Genomic DNA, 25,075 nt, shown 5'->3' on the forward strand with positions numbered 1-25,075 from the left:
GTAACAGCACACCAAATATCCCTGGATTTAAAAAGCTACATTTTTTTCCTCAGCATTTACTTGTAAGGTGTTCAGAGGATGCCTCCAATCAAGCTACATTCAACAAGGAGGGTTGCTACCGTATTTCCAACCAATATTCCTGGAATCTGACCTGCTTCAAGTGATTAGATAATAGACTGAATGTCCAATAGTTCACAAGAATGAACGCTTCTGCAAACTTAACACATCTGGGTAGGCCTGTACAAATACTGACACTTAGTTAGGATTCATAGCTTGATTTACATCTTTGTCGTATTTTGTGGTACATACTTGCTTTGGTTGGCTGGTTAGTGTGATGGTCAGAGTTATGTGAAAGACGGCATATAATGTTTTTTTTTTTTTTGTTTGTCTTTTTGGGGAGGTGGTGTTACAGCCATACAATTAATGAATAAAGTTTGATGTCACCGCTGCAGTACAGTACCAATAAGAGAATGGCTCTTTGTTAATTATCACGCTGGTTTTACATCAACTCAAACAAAAAAAGCATGTGGCATTTTCTCTGTGGCTGTAACTCCGTAACTCGCTGTTGTTTGATATAATTGGTTTTCATAATGGAGAATCATATACGGCAGTTAAATGACCAAAGCATCTGGAAAAAATACACATTCCTTAAAACATACTAATAGCTGAATATGGTGACATTAACACACTTTTGGGTTAAAACAGAATGATTAAAAACTGTGGAAAATACATTTTCTGCCACAAATGCAATTAATAAATGATTAGGAGCCTTGAATTAGGAAACTTGATTAAAAACATAGCGTAGAGTCTGCATTGCAGCTATTAAGTAAAAAAAGAAATTATAACAAAAGACCCATCGCTCCTTTTCTCCAAAGAAAAATGTTGAAATGATAAAATGTCTGTATTTTGACATTCTGCTTCTGTAAATCTTCAAGATAGAAATAGCACTTATTCTTTGATCTGGCAAACCATACTTTCATTATATTACAAAGAGGTGAGAAGAAGATCACTTCTGCTTCCATGCACCCATCAGTTTCTACGCTAATCCAGTGGAAGCACTGAGAAGCGAAATTGTGAGCCATCTCAAACTGTTGCAAAAGACTAATATGAACAAAAAGGCCTCTGGGGTATACGATCACATGCCTACAGCTCCCTTTGTACAGTCTGAAGAAGCACACACCTGGAACAGAGTCCCCTGCAGGGCAGCGAACATAAACTTCTCTCCAAAAGACGAAGAATAAAGTGTGTATTGATTGAATGATCTGAATGTGGTTAAATGTGAAAACATTTTGAAATGAATCCTTTGGTTTTGCCTAAGAGGTCTCAGAGCCTTGTTTGACTTTGATTCCATTAGTTTGATTGATTTTCGTCATTAAAGTGAAGACATTTAGACATTTAAGCTGAAATGTTTTGATGTGCGCAAGCTAAACAGCACGTGATGAGAACATTGTTTCCCAACTTAAGTACGATTCAGAACCATTCACTACTTGCTTCCATAGAAAGTAGAATCTATGTTGTCATGAATGAAGAGGTTTTTCCCTTGTTAGGGGGGTGCTGTTCCAGTTTTTACTGTTGGTATCCACGGAAAAACAAATGCCCCATTCATATATATATTTTTTTTTTCACACAGTAACGCACAAACACACGCACACAAAATTCTCAAAATGATACATAGAAAACACCTGCTTTGCTTAAAGGCTAATTGAATTGGTTTCATGACAATTGATGACGAGTGTAAGCCAGTCTGAAAGTAAGGCCAGCTAAATTGCATAGAACTTCAGTAGTGCACTGATGCATCAAAAGGCTGTGCTCCTTTTCTCTGACAGCTTTGGCAACCCTGCAGCGTTCCCTCAGAAACCACCAGAACTCCAGCAACATTTGTCTCCACCTCTTGTTTCATCTCCTCGGCAGAAGACAATCTGCCTCGCAAAACAACCCCACCTTTAATAACACAAAAACAAAACACTTTTCCGAGCAAGGGGAACTGATTTTCTGCATTTAAAAACAATATTAAAACTCAAAGATGGATGTGTCTTATTTTCTCCATTAATGTAATAGTTGTTCATCGAACAAGAAGCACAATATGTACTATTTTCAATTCCTTTAGAAAAAAAGGACTTTAATAGGGTAAGAATTTATAGAAAATAGTTCTCGGCCTGTTTAAAACATTTGAGAATTTCTATTTCTCTCCCAAAAAATGATGTGAAGCTCTGGACATGAATCCAGCGAGGCAGCAGTGAGAAAGAAAGCACAGCTTGGACTCTATACGCACCCTTTTTCTCTTTCAGAAGCAAAAACACCCTATCCCCAAATCCTCACACCCCCACCACCATCACCACACTTACCACCACTTTCTAAACAACAGAAATAGTATAAAAGCACCAGTTCTGGGCCTGTGTCAGTCAGCATGGACATCACAACTTTAACAGGTCGAACAGGCCCAGGTTTGATTTGGTCCACCCCTCTAACAGCGTGGAGCTCTATACACATGTGACCCCTGTGAATATAAGGGCCGGTCGGGGGGAGACAGCACGAAGCCCTACTCCGCAGCTATCAACTAACGGAGACTTCGGCCTCTACGTCCTTGTCCGAAATTTCATCCTGGATCTCATCTGTGTTCCCTGAGTCGCTGCTGGCCACAGAGCTGAAAGAGGGAGAGTTCCTGCCACCTTTAATCATCCGTCGACAGGTCTCCATCTGCACGTCCAGGCCTCGCTTCATGCTGCACATCTCCATGTACTCGTGCAGATGTCGGTTCATGTCGCTCTTCGCTGTGGCCAGTTCCATCTAAAAGCATAAACAAAGAGCTTTATGCTACTTCCTGAAGAAATTGCTGCCGTTTAAGAGTATTGCTCTTACTGTAAATTGAGAAATTGCTCATTATTTTGATGGGAAAATATATGTCATAGATAAATAATTTTTCTACCACCTACATAGAATTTCCTTGAGTTCTTGAATTCGTTAATTTGAATTTGCATAAATGGGCATGTAATAAAAGTAATAACTCAAGCTTTATTGACATTTTAAATGAATCTTCCTGACTTTTAGTGAAATATCAGAAAAACCTGCCAGGTTAACATTTGTCCAAAATAACAGCTCTGTATTTTATAGATTTGTACTGCTTCCTATTCTCATGTTTCTATTTATTTTAAACATATTGAATGACATCTGTGTAAATCCAAACTCGATTTAAAAGATCCTTATTCAGCTAAACCCTTCCAAATGATCTTTCCCAATTCTCATATGACACCGGCGGAAAATGAAAGAAAAGATTACACAGACTTAAATCTAACTGTGAGATGTTGATGAAATCCCTTTTCTATGACTAAAAAACGTCTGAAATATGAATAAAATATGGAATGGGTGATAATTCAATATAAGATGATAACTTTTACTGCCTGGATTAAAGATTCAAAGCAATTTAGATTTTTTTTAAAAGAGGGAATCATTTGAGGTCTTTTTTTCACACACAAAGACACATACAGATTAGGGCTGGGACTTTAAGGCGCTTATTTCAATGAGTGAAGTAAAAAATGACTCATTGAAAAAAATGAAGGCGCTTTCATTTGCATGCGGAACCTTCGTCAGTGGAGGAGTTTCAGGCAGACAGATTACAGCGACGCACCGTCTGACATCATGCTGGATGGCTGAAGGGAAGTTTGTTTTGTACTTTATGTAGGAGGGAATGTCGGAGGCCGGTCGGACACCTTGTGGCGGCCTGGTCTGTGGAGTTTGGGGCAGGGATACTTACAGGAGCTTTTGGCTGAAACTGGATAGTTTTATTTCTCTGGTTTTTTCCGACACAATGTTTGAAAAAGTTGAAGTCTGTCAGTACTTTTGGTCAGAGTTTCCACTGTGTGCTGAGTTGAACCTAATGTATATGTTCATTCATCAAAAAAACTTAAATCTCCTTTTTTCTTGTGTCACCAAATGAAATGTGATTAATTTTGATTAATTAATTACAAATTCTCAAATTAACTAGATACATTTTTTTCTTTATCGAGTCCCACCACTAATATAGATTGTCTACCTCGATCTGGCCAATAGTCTCCTGGTACTCCTGCTCTCTGGTCTTAAATAGTGACTCCGTTTCATCAATGAGGCTGCCAAGACTTCCATCCTGGGAATCCTTAGAGAGCACAGACAGTGAATTCATTCATCATGCATGAGGAGATGTCTTACACAGCATCCATAGCAATGATCTACACTCTGACTCGCATGAGCCTGTAAACCATACGGTGAGCAGACGACCAGAAACGCAAGGAACACTCACCGGGTCAGCAGCTTCACCGTTGCCATCACATGGTGCAATGGCCGTGCAGGTTGTTGCAGTAATGGTGCAGGGCACGTTGTAGTTTGTGAAATCCTCCCACAGCAGGAGAGTCTCCTCATTTTCCTCCCATGTCAGACTGTCACAGTCATCGTCGATTTCGAATGTCTCGCGCCTGGCAACAAAGGAGTTATCTGAGCAATGTCTGTGTAGGACAAGGAATGGAAAGAAGAAGAGAAAGGGAGGAGGGGAAGGAGACGTATAACAGCCACCAGATTCAGCAAAGGTCATGCATTCATAAGGACAATGAAATGGCAGAAAGAAGATTTGATAGAAACTAAAAGCATTGGACCACACAGCAGGGTAAGCAGCTGAAAGCTTTTGAATAAAATAATTTAGGGGGCAGTGATTAGTAAATAGGATTAAAGCAGCCATTGTTTGTTAGAGAGAAACAGCTTCAAGAGAATGAAAACACAAGGATTGTGAAAAAAGCTGAGTATTTTCTGTAGAAATGCTGAGTTTTGCTAAAAGAGCAGTGTGTTAGATGCAACACTCGTTATAAACACCAGAGGGGGATGAGGGAATACACCGACCAATCCCATCACCACTTCACAGGAAATGGTGCTTGTATCGCGCAACTGCAGAGTATACTCTGTTTCATTCAAAGCAAAGAACGCTTGTTTTTGATGTCCTGAATTGCTAATGCGTTTGTGTGTGTGTGTGTGTGTGTGTGTGAGGTGATGCTTACAGCTGATTGAGCATGCGCTTCATTTCGTCTGTGATGTTGAGTGACCCGGGGACATCCTCCTCTGAAGGGCTGGGCTCTGCATCCATCTCTGAATTTTCCTCGTCTGATGCTGTTTTGCGCTCTTTCCTCCTGCAGCAGGCCGTGGCCCCCTGCAAAGACAATGAACACAGATCCAATGAACGACGAAACCAACATGCAAAGAAGAAAATCACGATAATTAATAATTCACCTTCCTAAGACAGGGGGGATTCTTGTAAATGCTGAAAATGCAGTATTTTTTTTTTGGTTTGTTTATTGAACTGGTAAAATGTCAATAAGAATAAATGGAGAAGTGTATGATGCACACTGTAGACACATAATTTAGTTCTCGTCACTGGTTCAGTATTTAAAATCAGGTTCAGGTGATTATAAGGCAGATATATGACAACATGTGACATAAGAGTTCGGATTGATACTTGCACTTCAGCCAACAATGTGCACATGATAACCTTGTGTGCAGCAAAGCTACAACATCTGCATTTCCCTTTTCCCTCCCCGCCCCTCTCTCTTTCTGCGAGTGTTTGTGTGTATGTGTGTTTTAGTGAGAGTCACTACTCTGAATGTGTATGTTTGACAATCTATTTGAAAACGTGCAGACATGCATTCCTGCACTTTTACAGGGGTCACTCAGTGCATGATGGTCAGTTGGGAGAAAGGGCAACAATACCCCGGCACACCATCAGACACTGGCGGCTCTGATTTCATTTACAGAGTGCTGACTGCTTCCTTCACAAAATAATTCATATTTTTTCTGCCGTTACAGTCAGCAGCTGATCCAAACCCACCTTCTCTGGGAGAGACCTGACTGGACTGACGTTGAACATCTTTGACATGTCCTCTGAGTTGCGTTGCTGAGCCACGTCACACAGTTTGGCCGTGATGTCGATCCTCCTGCAGATGTCCATGTCCACCCGCCTGGCTTTCTCTTGAATCTTCGTGTCCAGGTCAGACATTTGCTGCTTGGAGATAAATAGGGATTTCAAAATAACACAAATCCGCCAGCTGATTGTTTTAATCCACTAAGTGATCTTGTATGTAACTACATATTATTAAGCTAAATGATTACGTTTTATAAATGTAATCTCACATGTATTTATTATTTGCCATTCATGATGATTTCATCATCTTTTTTATCTTTAGTTTTTTGTTTTTGTTCTGTGTGTAATTTAATTGTTAGTCTACAGTGAGGAAGTGAAAATCCACTTTTGCATTATTTCATTATTTTATCAGTATAACAAATATTTCTAAACATTCAGTTTGGATTGGATTTGATAGGGCAGATATGGGCCGTGCCAGTGTTTTCAATAAATTATTTCTAACTTGGACAAAAAGACCATTAGTTCTTCTGAACAGTGGCAAGACAGAGACCACACTGAGAGACACAATCATAGCCACAAACTACAACAACTATTTAACAATTTCTAGACATTGAATAATCTACACGTCCTAAAAAAGCCACTGGTGCTGTGCCACTCACCTGTCTCTGGAGTCACACGTTGGGGTAAAGCACAGAAAATAACATGAAAAATCTACAATGTGCAAATGTCAAAGTGAAGATAAGCAAAATAAACACCAAGACCTTCCAAAAAAAAACCAAAACATCATCTGGCCATATTTATCCCTGAGCAAGCACAAGCTGTGACTGAGCCCACTGCAGTATATTACAGCTATACGTCACACTGGAGCATATCTGCCAGGGAACAATACAGGGCTGGACAGACCAGGAAATGGGCTTGATCTACAGCTGCTATTTGAGCTGTTTTCAATGAACACTCGATTTGGAGGCATTGTATTTTCCTGAATCCACATAAGGAAGGAAGGAAAGAAGGAAGGAAGGAAGGGCATGTGTGTTGTGTATCATACATCAGAACTGTGTGAGTGACAGGCTTCAAGCACGGGAGTCAACCCAGCATTTACAGCACAAAAAGCTTGGTCAGACTTAGGGAAGTCATGGTGATCACATCCCCTTGGCGCTGAATAAATACTTACATCACTCATCAGGCTCTTGAAGACCACGAGTTCAGCCTTCAGTCTGTCCACCTTCTCACTGAGCTCATCCTGGATCTCTGATGATTCCTGGGCACTCTGACGGAACAACATCCAGGGTCTTAATAAGGCATGTGCGGAGTGGCGGATCACATGTTTTCCAAGAAACATTTCTGACCTGCCTTAATTTGTACAACAAAAGTGTGTAACACCCATTCTCATCACTTTTAAGTGCAGGTTTATTGTCATCAATTCTAACATCATCAACAGTGCAACTTCTCCAGGGAGAGAAGGATCGTGTGACTTATTTCTACCATGGTCCGTGTTTTGGTCCCAGTTTTAGTCTCCATGTTCAACGTAAAGGCAGCAGTGAGCAAGGCTGAAGACAAGTAACTGATATGAATGAACGACTGATGAAATCTTTTCAGAGGGACAGAAAGTACAAATATCAAAATGAAATTAAAAGGAGTCACGTTGTCAAAGACATTGACTGCGTAACGTTGGTAACTACAGTCTCAGTAACTGAAAGAATAACCCTGGTTACGTTCTGATCAGGCCTATCTAAACAAATAAAGATTTTATACAGTTATACTGTTTTATATTACCATGTTTAACTGTTTTATGTGGTTACTGTTTGAGATGATAGCCACAGGTCATCATAAAGTCTCCTCTTTATATGTACTTATTGCAAATGTGGATATTTGCTGAAAGCATGACTTAATACAAAAGATGTTCTATAGCTGCAGCTACCTCAGCAAAGAGGAGGCACTGTACCCTAAATTTAACATAGAAGAAGGTAGCGCTTGTGCAAATGAGATCCAAAGGGTGGAAACATAAACGCACAGCGAGAAGATTGTTATGACCCTCATGTCTGCATCGTAGCACAAAGAAAAGGCATGGGGGGAAGCAGGTAGCCTGGCTCGATCCAAAGGCAAGACGTCCACTTACCAGGACGTCTAACTGAACTAATGTTGCACCTCATTTATTCAATCCATACAAAACAGTGTGAGGTGTAATAATATGACATTTTTGTTTTACTATATCAAAGTCATAACCTCTTCTCACTTTTGTGGCTAATCAACATAAACGGAAATAACTGCAGCCTGATTATGTAAACTTTAAAAAGAGCTTTTTTTTCTTACCTTTTAACATAAACCGTTTCCATTATTTCCCGCTGAATGGATGGCCTTTTACTGTCTTGTAAACGAGGCTGTGCAATGTTAAGGCACAAACACTAAAACGATGTGTAAAGCTGTTGACTTCTACCAGGTTTTGTTTTCTGTAGTATGTCACCACAAGGTAACAGTCCTCTGGCTACGGGCCCACAACAATAACTTTACTGTGTGAGCAGATTTCTTGATCTCCTTTACACAGCAACATCTGCTTGTGCGCTCTAAAAGGTTAAGGGCCCCTTGGGAGGATTGGCACACCACCTCTCCCTCTCTTGGATTTTGCTGACCCAGAATCCAAGACAATCACATAGCTGCCACTGATTGATTTGTGCAGTGGCAGATAGAGGGAAGGATGTCGACTAGATGAGATACTGACACCAGCTGTGATGACGTGCATGTTATGTTGCTGCCTCAAGGTGTGGTATTTTAAATAGATGTTCTCACTACATCTATTTTTGCTCGTCTTCTCTGCACAGAAACACAACGGGAGACTGCTGTGATACTCAATGTTTATATCTACATCTAGGCCAGCTGACTCCTCTTGATGGGTTCATAATGCGGTTTTTCTAATCTGACACACATCCGCCTCGAGTCCAGCTCTGCTGAGCCCACACTGCATAAAGTGCCACAAAGACCTGTGTTATATTTAAATGCTCTTACATCTGCTGTGGTGGCAATTTCCAAAATCTGCCTTTTCAGATTTAGTTTGTGCTCCTTCTCTGAAGGTGGTAAATCACCTTTGAACAGCCTGTGCATAAATATGTTAATGATATGTATTCTATTGTTTATGTTTCCAGACCTGCTGCAGGGAAACCACCGTGGACTCCAGCTGCTCCCGTTTGGACAGCTCCTCCTCCCATCTGCAACACAGAGCACAGAGATGGGTCAGTTACTGTTGGTCCTGGTCCCCTGGGGGGCCACTACACAGGGTAATGGTACTTTTGTGGGGATAATACTCCCAGCTCTGATTAGAAAATGCCCTTGACAGTGAGGGCTTACGCCCATTTCCCCTTATGCAATCATCTTTACAGCTCCACTGCCTAAATAAATACCCCTCCAAATCTGACAAACATTGCTCATGAATAGTTCCAACCTTTCACTGACTGCAGAGAGACATGTGAGCTTTAACACACCCAGAAGGGTGGAGTATCTCTGCTGCAGCCTGAATGCCTTCATGCTCACTGCCTCACATCCCATGTGGTCGCAGGTGCAGGAAGTATGTGCACAAGACCCTGCCAGTAACATTTCGCAGCACACAAAATCTCCCATTATGCTTTTGACAAAGGTACAGATAGAGTTAGCATGTGCTAGAGCCATTCATAGGAATCTCAGTGGATAAGATGAATTATTCATCCCGTCATAGTCGCCAGTTGGGCAGACAAATCGCACAGAGAAGCCAGAGTCTCACATTATTGCTTTAATACAACAGAACGTGATAATGAAGAGTCTCAAAGGTCTTTGCCAATGTTTATGTTTTGCATGTTAAACTATTGTCCTTAGTATGTTCTCGTTATTAGCATGCTAATCCTAGGTTTACCGTTGAGCTTGGTGTTCACACCATTAGTTTCAGAAGACAGTTTTTGCAAACAAAAGTACTGGACAGATTTTGACCAATATTACCATCCTAAAGCCGCACGGCTGGCTAAAAATAAGGCACCTGACCCTTTCACCGCCGATTGGCTCAGAGCTATGATTAGCAGCACTCTTCTATTTTCCTCTGCTGCTGGGTCATATCACGTCTCTGCACCATGGCAGCCATGTGTAAACAAAATTAGGAGCCGCTTAAATGGCACTGCAGCATGTATCACACACACGGCACAGAGGATTGGGTTTGGGCTGCATTCATCCCTTCAGAATGCTGCTAACACACACTCCGCTGCTTCTCTGGGAGATGAGATAAAAAGTGTGCTGAGTCACAGATGTGTCCCAGAGGACTGCATGAAATTCAGAATCGACAATCAACTCATTCAGGAAACGAAGTAGCTGCACAGATTTAGACACCCATGTGAGGATGAATCACATGCGTCACATGCACGGTGACAGTGACAATGAAAAGAGAGGAGGTTTTCTGTGTGTGAGTGAATGAATGAGTGAGAGAGACACTGGGTGAGCTGGTCTGTATTGGTGTGCGGAAGCGCATGTCTGAATATATATGTTTACTGGTAAGGGGAAAACTGACATCTGATGACCACTATTGACTTTGAGCTCATTGGGATTACCCTTAGCTTTTACCACGGAGAAACACAATCACAGCCAGAAATCACTCTGGTACCACAACAGGCATCACTAGAGACTTCATCTCCTGAACAGAACTTAGCTTGTTTCTATTCAGGACCCCTTGAATGTTCAACTGTCTAATTAGAAAGAAGTACTCCTTGGCAGGGCGCGTCAGCTCACATCGTGATTAAAGCCTCGTTCTGAAAATGCTGCCAGTGCTGCTTTACTGTGACCACAACACTCTGCCTGCCTGCGGCAGGACTCCCTAGTAAGGTTATTAGAGTTCATATTTACATCACGTCCTCTGCAGACACAGATCCATTTCTCACAGCAGCTGCAACACGTGAGTTGTCAGTTGTCAGCCATAACAGCTTTTTCTTTAATTGGGGTAACCGGATAAAATGATTCAATCGTCCCTCTGATGGAGGGAAAGCTTGTCCCTGTCAACGATATTTTAATGCTGTTGATGTCACCTACCAGAGGTAATGGAGTCAATGGGGAAGCAACTGCTTCTATGTTATTTTGAGCAGTTACGACTCAGCGGTCCATAAAAGCCAAATGGAAAATCACTCACTGTTTTCAAGAATGCAGATATGAAAAGCTAGTCCAAACATGGATGACACCACTGCACAGCAAAGGTATTCTGTCTGGCCCCTCTGCCATTGTTTTCCTGTACCTTTGGTGTGACTCAGTCAAATGAACACACCCGGAGTCTCCTTACAAGGACAAAGACAGCACAAGGGTTGGAGCCTGTGCGCACTCATAGACTTCTGTACACTGACATAACCTCTCAGATCCTGTTCTGATAACTCTAAAACTGTTAGCTCTGCCTACACACTCAACTGTCACAAAAAAACACACACACACACACACACAAAAAAAACCAAAACCGTTCAGTCACGTGATACGTGAAAGTATAAATCATCCAATTAATATCTTGTTCACAATATATCAAAGAAAATCTAATAATTACTAAGAACTAATTGGAACAAATAATTGCTTTCCTCATTCAGCATTGCTACTTAAGGAGCAATAGTGCTTATTTATGGTTACTCAAATTGAATCAGTGCAAAAGGAAAGGACTTTTACTTGTAAGTGGCTGTCACAAGATCACAACTTTCGTGATCTTCTGTGACAAATGAAGAAATCGAGATTTAACGGTATACTGTTGTGTATTCAAGTCTTTCATCAAACAGCCATTTTTTTAGCATTCCAACAGCGCATGCCAACTAACACTCCCTGTTTTGTGTGGTATGTCTGGGAGTTACGATTGCACGCAAGCAGCTTCAATTTTTATTCCTATCAGAGCACAGAGCAGGCGTGCAGCATGCACACATCTAAATCTCATCCACACGCGTGCCAAAGCTTGATTCTTTTCAACAGAAGAGGTCATTGTGACAGTTATATTGCTCTCCTTCAGGCGTGATTCATTTGTCAGAATTCAAGTGAGGAAAGTGACTATCAAATGATTACTAAGTACATAGCTGAAGTCTTACAGAGCGACCACTAAACTGTTATGAACAGACCGCACGAGCACACAGAGAAAACTGAGGTGTGGTTGGGGATCAATCCCCAAATCTTCTGTGGCTCAGAGCAGATCAGACAACACCCTCTTTAAAATATGTGATGCACTGGAAACATTTTGAGTGGAGTTCCTTGATAACTGCACACTTAAATTCTAAATTCAAAAACTCTTCCCGAAGATCATAGTGCACGCTTTTAATTCATTTACTAAATTAAAATACAGACTTAAAAGCCCCGCATGTCAAAAATGCTGAAGTTCCAAAGATTATGAAAATAACTTGTTATTGTGTTATAGTAAAAATATTCAAATCGCAATGATAAGCACATCTCACCATGAACGGCACTGGTGGTATAATATTAGTTTAACACATCTCTTACCAGATGTTTGACTGGAAATAAATATTCCTTTTTTATTCCATGCCAAAGTATTTATGAAATTTTTGTTGTGTACTGTCCTGAAGACACAAATAATTGGGTGTCTTTTCTGAAGCAAGATTGCGCATTTTTACTTCAGTACATTTTAATAGCACCATTACAATTAATTCTCTTGAGGGCAGGCAATAGTAAAACAGGAAGTGTTACATGACAACCGATAGAGGGATCAATATATTTAGCTACATGCAGGACAAACATGAAATGAGGTCACTGACAGCTTTGAAAAATCACGTCCAGAGTTACCAGAGTGCACACGAGTCCTCCCGTCTGAACTCTATAGGCGTCTATATGATGTCTCCTCTGTGACATGAGAAACCCACATCCTCTACATGCAATTATACAGTGCAGCAGCAGGCACCATCACTCACTTTCAGCACAGCCTGTTCTAATAATATTGTCCAAATAGGAGGAGTGGGATGGGAAGGGTGCATCTGTGGCACCGAGATGTGAGATAGTGAGTAATGTGATGGTTTCCTGGGAGAAAAAAGGAGGTATGACCACAGCAGGTCATCGATTGAATATCGTGATGCTCTGTAATATATAGCCTCCCCTGGCCCCACAGAGAGCGGTGCTAATGATGCTGCCATGTGAAATGGATTGGGCCGACAGGTAGAGCAGCTCAGTGGCTCACCGTCTGGTTTCTTGGGTGTCTCTGCTGATGAAACAGTACTCCACAGTCAGAAGCTCATTTTACTTTACTTTTACCTAAATCTCTACCTGCAGCACAATCACCCGCACACCAGGGCGAGCTGCCTCGTGTCGGTGGAAACGGTGCCATCAGCCGATCATGTAATCTGTGCGCAGTGATGTGTGCGCTGCTTGATGTTCGAAAGGCATGGTCAGTCTCTGATAAGCATCTAACAGGACACAGACTCCATTAGGCCAAAGGCGAGGACTGCTGGTGTTGCTGAGTAACCACAGGCATTTTCCCAAGCTACCATTATCATTAGACCAAATGTTGTCAGTCGCTAACTTAGACAGTGTTAAACACTGTATTATTGACGGCTCTAAATCTTATTTTCCATATTGAGAGACTTTAATTTTTTATAACCTCTTAAGTCATAGATTATAAAAGCTTTACAAATGAATCGACTTCTTGGAATGTATGTGTCATGAAATTATTGGTAAAAACATTCTAATCTGTCAATTATGTGGGTTACTGCAAAAAGGTCAGGAAATAGGAAAAAACATCTACAATGAATTCCTTGAGTCCCAAATGAATTGTTCAAATTGTTTGTCGCTCAATTCCAAAACATTATTAATTTGCACTGATGATAATAGAGCAAAACAGTAAGCGTCACATTGGGGAAGCTTGAACTACGTTTCTGTCGATGGACTAATCAATTCCTCAGCACATCCTTTCAGCTCTCGTTGCATCTTCGCCCTTGTCTGTGCCTCTCATGTAGAGCAGTATAGCATTAGCCTTTGGGTCACAAAGCTAAATCAGGGTTTCTCTTTAAGATAATTAAATGGTGAATTTGTAAAAACCCATGGTTGTTTAAAAACACTTAACACCGCTTGAAATGAATTTCCAGAATCCCCAAAGACCTGTCATCCATCTAACGGAAGAAAATATTTCACCCACCTAATGATGAATAAACATTTTGAACCCATTCCCTCCATTGCTTGTCCGCACCTTGAATGAATACTAATACAGGAGCTCTATAAACTGCGTGCGTGGGTACATACTATCTAAACAGTAAATCTCCAGTCAAGACATAACATACAGCTTGGTTAATTTCATGATTCGATATATGTTAAGGATAAAATGTAGCAAGAAAACCTGTGGCAAAGGGAGAAATCTGCTCTAAATGTGAACATGTATTTACGTCCACCTGTGTATGTAGGCATATTTTTACATTGCGTATATCGTGTGAATCTGTTTTGTTTATTTGAACTGTATTTGCAAACTATGCACCACGCTACAGCTCTTAACCTGCAACCTATATAGCTACCTTGTCGGCTGTCTATTTTTGTGCATGTGTGCTCATGTGTTTGTTTCTCATATCTGCTCTTCAAATGAACAAGGGGGATGGACGCCAGGCCTTCAGGTTATGAATTATAATAATTCTGACCAAAAAAGGTCAGCTTTCCTGGAAAATACAATGACTTCATCCGCACATTTCCTTGAACTTTCAGTCTGCAAAGCTTATCTAAGAAGCTTTTGGAAATTGTTGGCAATATCTTTCTCTGAGAATTTTCCAGTTATGAGATTGTTACTGCACACAGGGAGTACAGACAATTTGGATCAGAGTCTAGGAGGCTCAAGAGGAGAACATTCCTCGGGGTTATTCAACTCATTCATCTTTTACTTTTAGTTTTACTCTTGTCTTTTCTTCCCACAATGACCTTATTTTCAATGAAACACTCAGATGTTTAATAGCTGCAAGTACATGTAGTTATAATATCACACATTTTTATGTTTATGAAAATATTTAGTATTACTTTTAGTTTTTAATATTTAGTTTTAATGCCTGTATGCAACCATGACAATGGTGATATATTGATGTGTGCCGTGCAGTTATTCCTCATATACAATCTATAAAATTATTTTATTTACATATTTGTTATTTGTTGTTATTTTCATTTTTCTTGATGTTACTTCTTTCATTTCTATCTCAATAATTTGAGCATATGTTTACGTGTATATACAATATATATTCTGTATGTTACCACGATTATTAGCTTTTTTTTTTTTTTTTTGCGATAGTTAGTTATTCTCATATTTCTTCTCATAGTTTTATAACGAAAATTTTACTAACTATTACCCACAACCACACTTCCTCATAGTGTGCATCATTATATTGAATTGTAAAGTATTACAATATTACAGCAGAATGAGTGTAGCCTAGTTTGATATGATGCCATGGAGTTAATGTTTTAACACATAAGGAAGCTCAATGTCCAAGTGGCTTCATAAAATTCATGCACGTATCAGCGTTGAAGAGGAGGGGTTGTAGGCGCTGGGAAATGTAAACAGTGATTTTCATGAACATCCCGTGCCTTCTCACCAGCTGCCCAAAATTCACGGCAGGAAATTTCTGTGCACTCAAACACGGATAAAGCTTCTTTTAGTGTTGTATGTCTCTGGGGCGCTTCATGATTCGTCGGCAGGCAAAATCTGATATCGAATGTAATTTACTGTAAATCCTCAAAGTCTAAGTCTTATTTTTCCAGAATTCAACATTATGAGAGGCAAGTCTAGGCAGAACAAGAGAAAACAATAAACGAGAAATATCACTTGAATGATGTTCACGATGTTCTTTGGAACAAGGGTGAGTCATAACAAACTAATTAATACTGATCACAGTGTCAGTCTCAATAATGGATTTGTTACAAAAACCCCTGGAGGCTCCCTTCATGCTGATGTTTAGAGCTGCTGTTTTAACTTGTCTTAATAATCCACCCTAATGACTTGGCCTCACGCCGCTGCCACACAGACTTCTCCATCTATATGGGTGTGAGCTCAACGCTTCCTTTAATTCCTCAACTATCAAAGCCCGTCCTTGTCCTATTTTCTCTTGTCTAGGGGATGCTGCTGTCAGGTTGGCTGCAGACTGTTTGATGAGAGGGGTTGAACACGTTGGTGTTCATAAAAACCATTGATATTAAATATTGCTTTCAGAAGCAGTTATATAAGAGCTTGTGATGCTGAAGTCTTTGCAGAGACTTGCAAAGGTCTTGCCACTGTGAAAACACCCAACATAATCGTTTATCTATGAAACAACTAGAAGCTAAATGGCTGTTACTGGCAGAACAAGGAAAAGTGTTTCTGTCAACAAGAGTTTGCTTCGTAACTTAAGAAAGTTTTTTTTTGCATACACTATTTTAATAAGTCTCTAACTTCACGCAGAGGACCAAGGAGTAATTTATTGCTTGTTTGTGCACTTTTCAGGAATAAAGGGTGGGGGTCAGAGCATTGTGACTGAAAATCTGTTTTCCCTGCAGCCTTCGTCTAAAATGAATCTGACCCCACCCTATTTTACAAAGTAGACCCCTGTGCAGTTATGTCATTATGTTCCCACTGATTTTACTTACTGCAGTATGCATTGTATGGCTGTGATAAAAGCTCCAAGCTCCCGGCTTTGTTCAACATGCGGCATGATATCAGGCATTAGCTGTAGAAAACAGTGAAGACATCACTTGTAAGAGGTCGTCGCTGAAGAGCTTTGTGCCTAACCAATGATTATTATTATGACCAATCCCATAATGATTTTGACATTGGTGTTTTTCATGACAAGTGGATTTATTTCTTGTAAATGTAAGAATGCCAACAACAACCTGCGTGCCTAGGCCATGTTAGGGTGGAGCAGCACTGGGTGTGACAGCAGAAAAGAAAATAACAATGTTCAGTTCTGGCACAAATCCTTACAGTTTAGGGTGTGAATGATGTGACATGAAATAGAGCCATGAGACATTATCACTAGACAAATACCTTTTGTCTGATTACAGACAAAATTACACACACCTGTAGAATGAGCCCCACAAGTAAACGAAGAGTGAAATCACTGTATTAATAAGAAATCAGATTTCTTGGACATGATGTTGCAATTACTCATGTACAATAAAATGAAAGTACCAGCCTAAGGGCCAGATCCAGCTCCCAGGTTTTTCATAATGCCCCTTAGATGTTAAGAACGTGCTCATTTTTTTAACCAATTTCATCATTGGTAAATGGGTTGCATTCATAAAAAGGTTTCATCAAAGCTGCTTTTATCCTCATTCATTCAGCCCAACACAGATGACAGCTGGTGATCACACAAAGCGCTTATCTATCAGTTATGGTTCATTGTCTTGCTCTTTGAAGGTTAGTATAGTATTTCTTCAAAACTTTGAAACGCAACTCCATTAAATATGCAATCTGTACAATTTAAGCTATATTCTGCATTCATTTTTTAAATACTGCTTAAGTATATGCAGTATATGCATGTAACTTAAATATTATTTTTCCAACACTGTTGACCATGACTGAATTATCTCTGTACTAAGAGACTTTTGAGTATATTGAAAGGAACCAAAGAAAGTTCAGATCCTGTCTTGCTGCTTTTTGCTATGTGGATTTCTCTTTCAACATGATTATTCTTTTTGCTGTAAGAGCCATAATGACACCCCTAGACACTAGTGCACTTTACCTCTTAGGAGATAAAGACGTCCTGAGAAATCAAGGGAGCAACACACCTGGGTGAGTTTAAAGTTTCAGTCATGCCAGAGCTCAGAGGGAGATTTAATTCCCACATCTGGCACATGCCTGGCATTACACACTGTCCAAAGATACAGTATATATCTGTGAGTTTGTTTGTTCTTCATGCTGTCTGGCATTCCAGCCTTTCTGCTGGAATAGTACGCCGGATTACAGCATATGCTTTTCAAACAGAGCTGGTATGAACAGAAAGTCAGAGACACTTGTTAAATTTGATGGGTTTAAATGAGGATCAGGGCTGATTATTATGGAGTTAGCAGTGATATTCACCTGACTGCCTGACTACCTGACCTGAAAAACTCTGCATCTGAGGATTTGCAGCAGGCCACAACTGCTGCAAAGTGTAGCACTGCTTTTCCAAACCAGCCCATGAAACAAACCTCCCATCCAGCTGGTGCACTCTCCCTGTGCAGTCAGTGCAGGCAGGTGCATTCCTGCACTTTTTAATATGGCAGTGCACCACTGCTCTCAGCTGTATCGATACCCATGAATAATCAACCACAGCTGCAGCCCCAGACACAAGAGGCACAAAAGCACAAGTACAGTATCACAGAAATTTTCCTTCCAATGTGATCAATACAGAACCCAAATGGTATGCCTTTTTTGATGTTACCACAGTTGTTGACTTTTTCTTGTCTTGAAAATGTGAGAGGGAGAGAAAAGATACACATGTTGATGATGATAGGGTGGGATTTTTTCTCAATCTGGATTTTTGTCTTTGTTTACAAATCCTGATAAGACCCAAGCCACAAAGATCAGTTCAAAGTCTATTTGTTCCCACTGAATGTGAACAAATATACTGTTTCGGATTCAAAACATGCCAAGTAACTTCGTAAAACAGCTGGCCACTTTAGTTTTTCGTGAATTGTTTGAGACTATTTTCTGCTACAGATTTATACACATTGCATCGTGCAAGTGCTACACCCTTCAACCTTCGGTTTGGGCTGTTATTTCAGAAAACAGCGCCTTCTCCGTCACTACACCCAATTCCAAGAACCATATTTCTGTCAGCTGTAAACAGTTCAACCAAATAGTTTTGTTTCTCTGAGGAGCTAAAACTTTTCCATATTTCACACAAAAAGTCATGATTGGAGGAAATCCAGAAAATAACCATTTTATTTTGCAGAATTGTATTTTTCCCTTTTCTCTTATTTGCTGTTTATTTCAAGGTCTTGCAGATTTATCCTGTAAACCCTCTGACCCCCCAGAGTCATGCATGTGAGAGTATTTACACCAGTGAGACAGTTTATGCAATTATACCCCCCATGTCTTCCAAAACATTGTGGCATTGACATATCTTTCATTCTTGGACATCACTGTACGGCAGGAACAAGCTTTATCTGTGGCTGAGGACACTCCAAATTTGTAATGGTGATCTGGAATATATTCACTTTGTCTAATGGTCTAAATAAAACTTGAGTGTAATTTGCTACAAGAAAACATTCTATGAGTTTAACAGTGGAACGGCGCATAGACAGGAAGAGCAAAACAATGTAAACTCTAGACACTAGTGCTCAATCGTTTTAGCTCTCTCTCTCTCTCTCTCTCTCTCTCTCTCTCGTTGTGTCTCCGTAGCAGGACAGGTCCTCAGTTTGAGAGGCCTCCGTTCAGTACAGCGGCTGTGTGCCAGGTTGTGGTGCAGGGCCGGGTGGAGGTTGGAGCCTTGGTGCTAGGTGACGGCTTAACGAAAATCCCTTTCCTGAATAGACGGCCTGGATTATATAGAGGGCAGGTCAGCAGCAAAGGCAGAGAGAAGCTGAGGAGCTCATCAGTAAAGCGCATTGCACTTCATGGAGAAATATGATATTTGCAATACACAATGCAGCCTCCAGCTCTGGATTTACACTTTACTTCACCATGTAATTAGTTCTTTATTATGACTAGCCTGACTCACTTTCAAAAGAGATTCTCAACTCTGCTTTTCACTTCTCTTTAACACAGAAAGCGAGATCAAAGCTGCAGCAAAGAGTCTTTACTCAATTTTCAAAGCAATCATCCCCACGTAGCTAAATTCTGCTGTACGTGAATTTTTCATGTACAGGCAGAAAATGCCCAGGAGGCCAGAGATTGTTCTGGCTCTATAAAAGTCTTGTATCACGCACAACAGCCTGTTCCCAGTGATGGATGGTGATATAATGATGAAAACGTATTACTGAAGCACTGCAGTACTCATTGCACTGCCGTCATTTCAATACTAGCTACCATTCTTAGCATCTCCATTCCACAGGAATCCATATCAACTCCAGTGGCATCAGTTTACATCAACAAATAACTACCGGTATGTAGTACTAGTTCTGATCTCTCATATCCTTTTACGTCTTTTATCCTATTCCACCCGCTTGTGCAGTAATCTGCATAATGGGCGACGCTGTCGGCTACATCTCTGCACCTCAAGTATAAAATGTAAATATTAAACAAATGGGGACTTTGCCTTCCTGACCACATAAAGGTCACTGTCATAGGCACAAAGTAACAACAGTTTCTGGTCATAGTTAACATGCAGTGTGCTGATGACTATGAGATCTGTTTGTTAACGTCAGCCGCTGCGTTTATAGCCTCTTAAGCACTATTGCATGTCAGTGGCAGTTACTGGCGCAGCCTCACTGACCCCTGAGTGACACATTTCACAGTACTGCAGGACAGTGGGATGAAAACAGTACGGCTGTGGACACTGGCGTTGACCTTACCCATTTTCTTTTTGCGTGGTCGTTTGTTAGTGTGAAAGATATGTAACCTCACAGTCCAGTCAATGAGGCGCTAAATGGACATTCATTTAAGCCATCTGATTTATGAAGGCTGGCTGTAGTGCAAACAACACAACAGTGTTCTGAAAGTGAAAAAAAAAAGAGAAATTACTGAAGGAGCTGGATTAACTTATTTAGAGGGCTTTTCCAGAACAGGAAGTACACCCAACAACTTTGAAAGAGCAGTGTTGTTCTCAACCAAAAATGTAATCAGGGGGGAGCACCGGATTATGAAACATTCATTCATTCATTCATTCATCTTCTACTGCTTATCCATTTCCGGGTTGCGTGGGTGCTCGAGCCAGTCCCATCTCTGATTATGAAATATTTGGGAAAAATTACCAAAAACTGTAGAGGGAAATAACAGAAATAAGAGCATACAATAACCTAACCTAACCCTCTTTTTAGGATTACTTGGATTGGATCACTTTCATGTCGCTGTGGGGCAATTAAGTTTGGCTAGGGTGTGTATTAAATAATATGATAACTCCTCATGCAACTTCAAACTGCTTTAACGTTTTCTCTTTGTTATGAACTGGGTGCTGTATGACAATTATTACATTTTTTCCTCACACCACAGCCATCACCCCCCCCACACACACACTTTACTGCTGTGTGTTCAGAAGGATCATAATTATTACACATTTTAAGGTGACTCGAGGTGCATTAAGGACACCTTTAAACTTACTTCTAAGAAGTGAGGAAGCACAAAAGAAGGTGAAGGGTTCAAGAGTTTAATCTCTTCCTGAATTTCATACATTCTGAACTTTGTCCTGAGGAATATTTATGAATCTGGGCCCTCGTCATTTATATCTGCAGGTTTTTATACAGCATACTATCCAGCTGTATAATACTGGTGAGTACTGTTTGCCATTATGTTGTTGCCTTTATTTATTCTAACAATAAAAATAAATGAACTTCAGAAAGAAACTTCATAAGCCATTGTTACGAACCACAATGCGTGGCAAATCAAGCTGTTTTGCCTCATTCTGATCAATAGTCCATTGCAAAGAATAAGGTTTACTGTGAAATGATAAAAATGGAACTGTAAATGTATCTACTTTGTACTTTAGTGTAAGAGCTAGTGGCCAAGTCCGAAATGGGCAAGTTGGTCATCCATCTCCTTATGTGTGTGTCTGCACTCGTAAAGCTGTAATAAATCACCAGGGTGTGTGTGTGTGTGTGGGGGGGGCTCTGTCGGGATTGAGGATGCCTTACAAAGCAGTCTGCATGTCACAGGGAGGAGTGGTGCTGTGGGGGGTGGAGTGAAGGACGAAGGAATGGCTAAACACAAAGAGCACAGAATAGAGAAGCTATACAGGATGGGCTCAGGGATTGAATGCTGAAACGTGACTATAGTAAAGAGGATTTAGACCGCGAGACAGAAAGAAAACAACTGGGTTGAGAACTCAGTGGTGACGCAATTACTGTGCTCAGAGCAAAAGGGAAGAGAGTGGCAGAAAGATAACCATGATCAATGGCCAATAAATGCAAAGTAAGAATGTGTCTTATTCCGCAGATCTCTCCTTGTAAAGCCATTAAATTGAACACATCTGAAACTCTTTGATGAAAACATAATCATACAAACACAACATCCACAATGCCTATTAGTGGACACAAAATAAATTAATGGAACAGAAATGTTGCTCTACCTTTTTTGTTTACCAACAACTTAATAATAAGAACAGCTTACATTCGAATGACTAACTGATTGACTTCAACCCTTATTAAAAAGCAACTGAGATGGCTGTTTCAATAAGTTGTTAAGTCAAAAGCTCCTGCTTTTGACAAAGGGGATCCACATTTTGACTTAAGCTGCAGCAGTTTTTAATTTGGCTATTGTCCCAGTCACTGCTGTTCATCTTCTCAGGCCAAAGTGCACAAAAAGGGATATGCTGGTGACTAAGAATGACTGGACGGGATGTCCAGATTCCCAGAGGAGTGGGAGAGCACACACATTCTGTGTCACTGAGTCAGTGAACTCTGTGGAAGTTGGTATTCGTCATAGCCGACCTCACAGAGCAGACAGAGTCCTGTTAAAATGCCTCTCAGCTTGAGTCATGACAGCAAACAGAAGCAAGCGGTTGCTTGGCATGTCTCCTTCCAGTAGCTAGCCAAGCCGACCAGAAGGGATGTGGGTCAGCTGGGGATGCTGAGTCCTCAAGGAACTAGAAATAATATGACTAAAGAAGGAGAACAATTGGTGGATGATGAACTATGCAAAAGGATTTCCCCCCAAGTGTGTGAGAAACAGATTCAGTTCAATCCGGGAAAAATTCTGTGCTGAGCAGCCACTCAGTTCTGACATCCTTCATGCTAAATGCTGCCTCAAGTCCAACTCTAACGTGATATCTGCCATCTCTATCAGATGAGTTAGGAAACATTTGCCAGTCGAAGAACCCTAATAAGTGATAAGTGACTGATAAGTGGTAAAGTGATGGGTAGACAGTGTCATGATTACACTAATTGGGTGTTTCAGCTAACTCTGATCACTGGAAAAATGGTCATCATGGTTTCACAGATACATAATATACAGTCTAACCGGCCACATAACCTGAAAAGAAAAATAAGTCGTATTGTAGTTATGTTGGCATGCGTAGTGATTATGATGTGATTTTGGTTTGAATGACTGTTTTGAACTAAACATTTTATTTTTAAACAAAATTCTAAATTGTGTGCAGTTTGATGGGTCTGGCTGATCGTTGGGTGGCTTGTTTGTCTTTTCCATGAGTGTGTTTGTGCTTATTTTCATCCAGCTTTTGTGTAGCAGCAGTGATCGCAGTTAGGCCCATTGGCTGACAAGAAAACCGGGCCCCTCGTTGTGACTTCTGTTCAGGTCTGGCTATTCCAGTGCAAATGGTTTATACGTGGTCAAACGAGGAAGGACTGAGGCCTAAAGCTCCTCGTTTCTCCCACGAACGATGCATTTCTAAATTCCCAACTTCTGCAGAGCAGCACATACATGAGCAGTAGTTTCACACAAGCAATCAAAGGTCTGTAAAGCGAACTCACTTTCTCCTGTACTCGTCCCTCTCCCTCTTGACTTTGGCCAGCACGTTATACAGAGCCCTCAGCTCTGGGGTGATGGTGTCTATTTGGACCCCGACTCCGTCCGGGTGCGTCCACGTCACCCCGGGCCCGTGCACCGTCTCCAGCCGCTCCCCCTGTCTCCGGACGTGGGTGAAGCTCCAGATGGTTCCTGGCAGCCGGGACTCGGGACCGTCGGTCTGCACCGCGACTTCGCGGGCGTAAAGGTGCCGGTACTGCGGTCTCTGCACAGCCTGCTGCAGCTGGCTCTCCAGCAGTTTGTTTCGCCTCTCCAGCTCGTGGACTTTGGCGAGGAAGCAGCGGAAGCGCAGGTTGAGCGTCTTGAGCACATGGATGTTGGAGCCCAGGTCGTTTCTCAGGGCGCTGGTCGACCCGGTGGGGACGTTGCAGACCGGACCGGGCGGAGTGTCCGAGAAAAACATAGAGCTCATGTCGGTAAACAAACAACACCTTGTAATCCGACTATGGCTCTGTCTGGTCTGGATGCTAAAATAAAGATTTTTTTTTTTATGTTTAGTTTTATTTCTGCATTTCTCCTCCAGGACGAGTTTCTCCTCACAATGCAGATGCTGACAGTGACTGGGCGGCTGGAGAAGGGGTGGCCATCACTGTCCCTGCTGGATGTTTACCCCAAGATACTAACATGGACCCCCACCCACCCCCCCCTGCAGCATGGGGTGTTCACAAGAGACTAATAATAAACCCAGAAAGTCATTTAGGACGCACCGAGGGCATCATCTCCTGGAGCAGCGAGAGGTTTGACGCAGACCGCAGTGAGCACCGGCGTTACTTTCCGTCATCCTCATCTCCGCTCGCCTTTTCTTTGTGAGGAGCAGCTGATGCTGAGCGGGTTCATGTAGCCGGCCCACACAGGAAAACGGCCCACCTTCTCTCGTTGTAGAGATCCATTCAGTTTCCATGTGGTGCGGTGAAATGGCAGGACGCAGGACCGCAGAGCCCGGCCTCTCTGTGGCCTGAACGGATCATGTTGCAAAGTGCTAAACTAGGCACTATCACCTACATCAGCACCTCCCACCTCCCTCCCTCTGCCCCCCCCCCACTGAGGGACACGGGCCTGATTAATACAATGAGGTGGACTGTGACAACACATCCTTTCCACTTGATTTTGTTGTCATTGTATGGATTATTAAAATGAACTTTACAAAAACAACAACAAAAAAAAAAAAAACAAAACAATATGAAGGAGTATTCTTCTATTTCATAATATAAATAAGTACAAATACGACACATTATATATGTCACCTTAAGATCTATTATACACCACCACATATTTTGATAAGTTTGAATTTTATGTTCCTCAAAAATTTATCAGAAAAACTAGAGCAAATATATATATATATAAACAAAGTACAACGTTATAACATAATATACAACATATATAACATATGTGTGTGTTATAAAGAGCAATATTTTTTATTATTCATCTGATTTTTTTCTGCTGTTTTCAAACAACAATAAATACAACAGATGTGTCTCGATTTGATTCTGAAGAAGGGACTGAACGTTACTTTCACAATGACTTCCAGTCCACCTAAAATGGATCTGAGCAATTTGTGAATTGGCCTTACCTGTTGTATCTCGTAACCTACTTTTATGTTGTTGTTTTGACACAGGAGATCTCTGGTGGGTTAATCTGTTGATAAACCCTATTAGTGTAAACCAATGTCACAT

The 25,075-nt window shown here is 41.1% G+C and overlaps 1 protein-coding gene across 2 annotated transcripts; it reads right to left on the bottom strand.

Annotated features, from left to right (window-relative positions):
* Positions 1-299: 299 nt before the first annotated feature.
* iffo2b (intermediate filament family orphan 2b) lies at positions 300-24,354 on the bottom strand. Of its 2 annotated transcripts, none has more exons than XM_029501405.1 (8): positions 23,348-24,354; positions 9,015-9,075; positions 7,047-7,142; positions 5,843-6,013; positions 5,019-5,167; positions 4,274-4,445; positions 4,031-4,129; positions 300-2,787 (listed from the first exon to the last, which is right to left on the bottom strand). In XM_029501405.1, the coding sequence occupies exons 1-8, from the start codon at positions 23,812-23,814 to the stop codon at positions 2,554-2,556; spliced, it is 1,449 nt and encodes a 482-aa protein (XP_029357265.1). In that variant the 5' UTR covers positions 23,815-24,354; the 3' UTR covers positions 300-2,553. The 2 variants fall into 2 exon arrangements, with proteins under 2 accessions (XP_029357265.1, XP_029357264.1); XM_029501404.1 differs by having other exon boundaries at positions 5,843-6,016.
* Between the last annotated feature and the right edge of the window lie 721 nt (positions 24,355-25,075).

The sequence above is a fragment of the Echeneis naucrates genome, chromosome 5 (genome assembly GCF_900963305.1).
Source record: "Echeneis naucrates chromosome 5, fEcheNa1.1, whole genome shotgun sequence".
NCBI classification, from domain to species: Eukaryota; Metazoa; Chordata; class Actinopteri; order Carangiformes; family Echeneidae; genus Echeneis; species Echeneis naucrates.

Bases quoted from the DNA above. Each gene is read 5' to 3' on its own strand.
- iffo2b (XM_029501404.1), bottom strand. From the start codon at position 23,814: ATGAGCTCTATGTTTTTCTCGGACACTCCGCCCGGTCCGGTCTGCAAC. The intron at 4,446-5,018 runs GTAAGCATCACC...CTTTGTTGCCAG, and splicing joins AAGCGCATGCTCAATCAGCT to GCGCGAGACATTCGAAATCG. The intron at 2,788-4,030 runs GTAGACAATCTA...TTATGCTTTTAG, and splicing joins AGACTATTGGCCAGATCGAG to ATGGAACTGGCCACAGCGAA.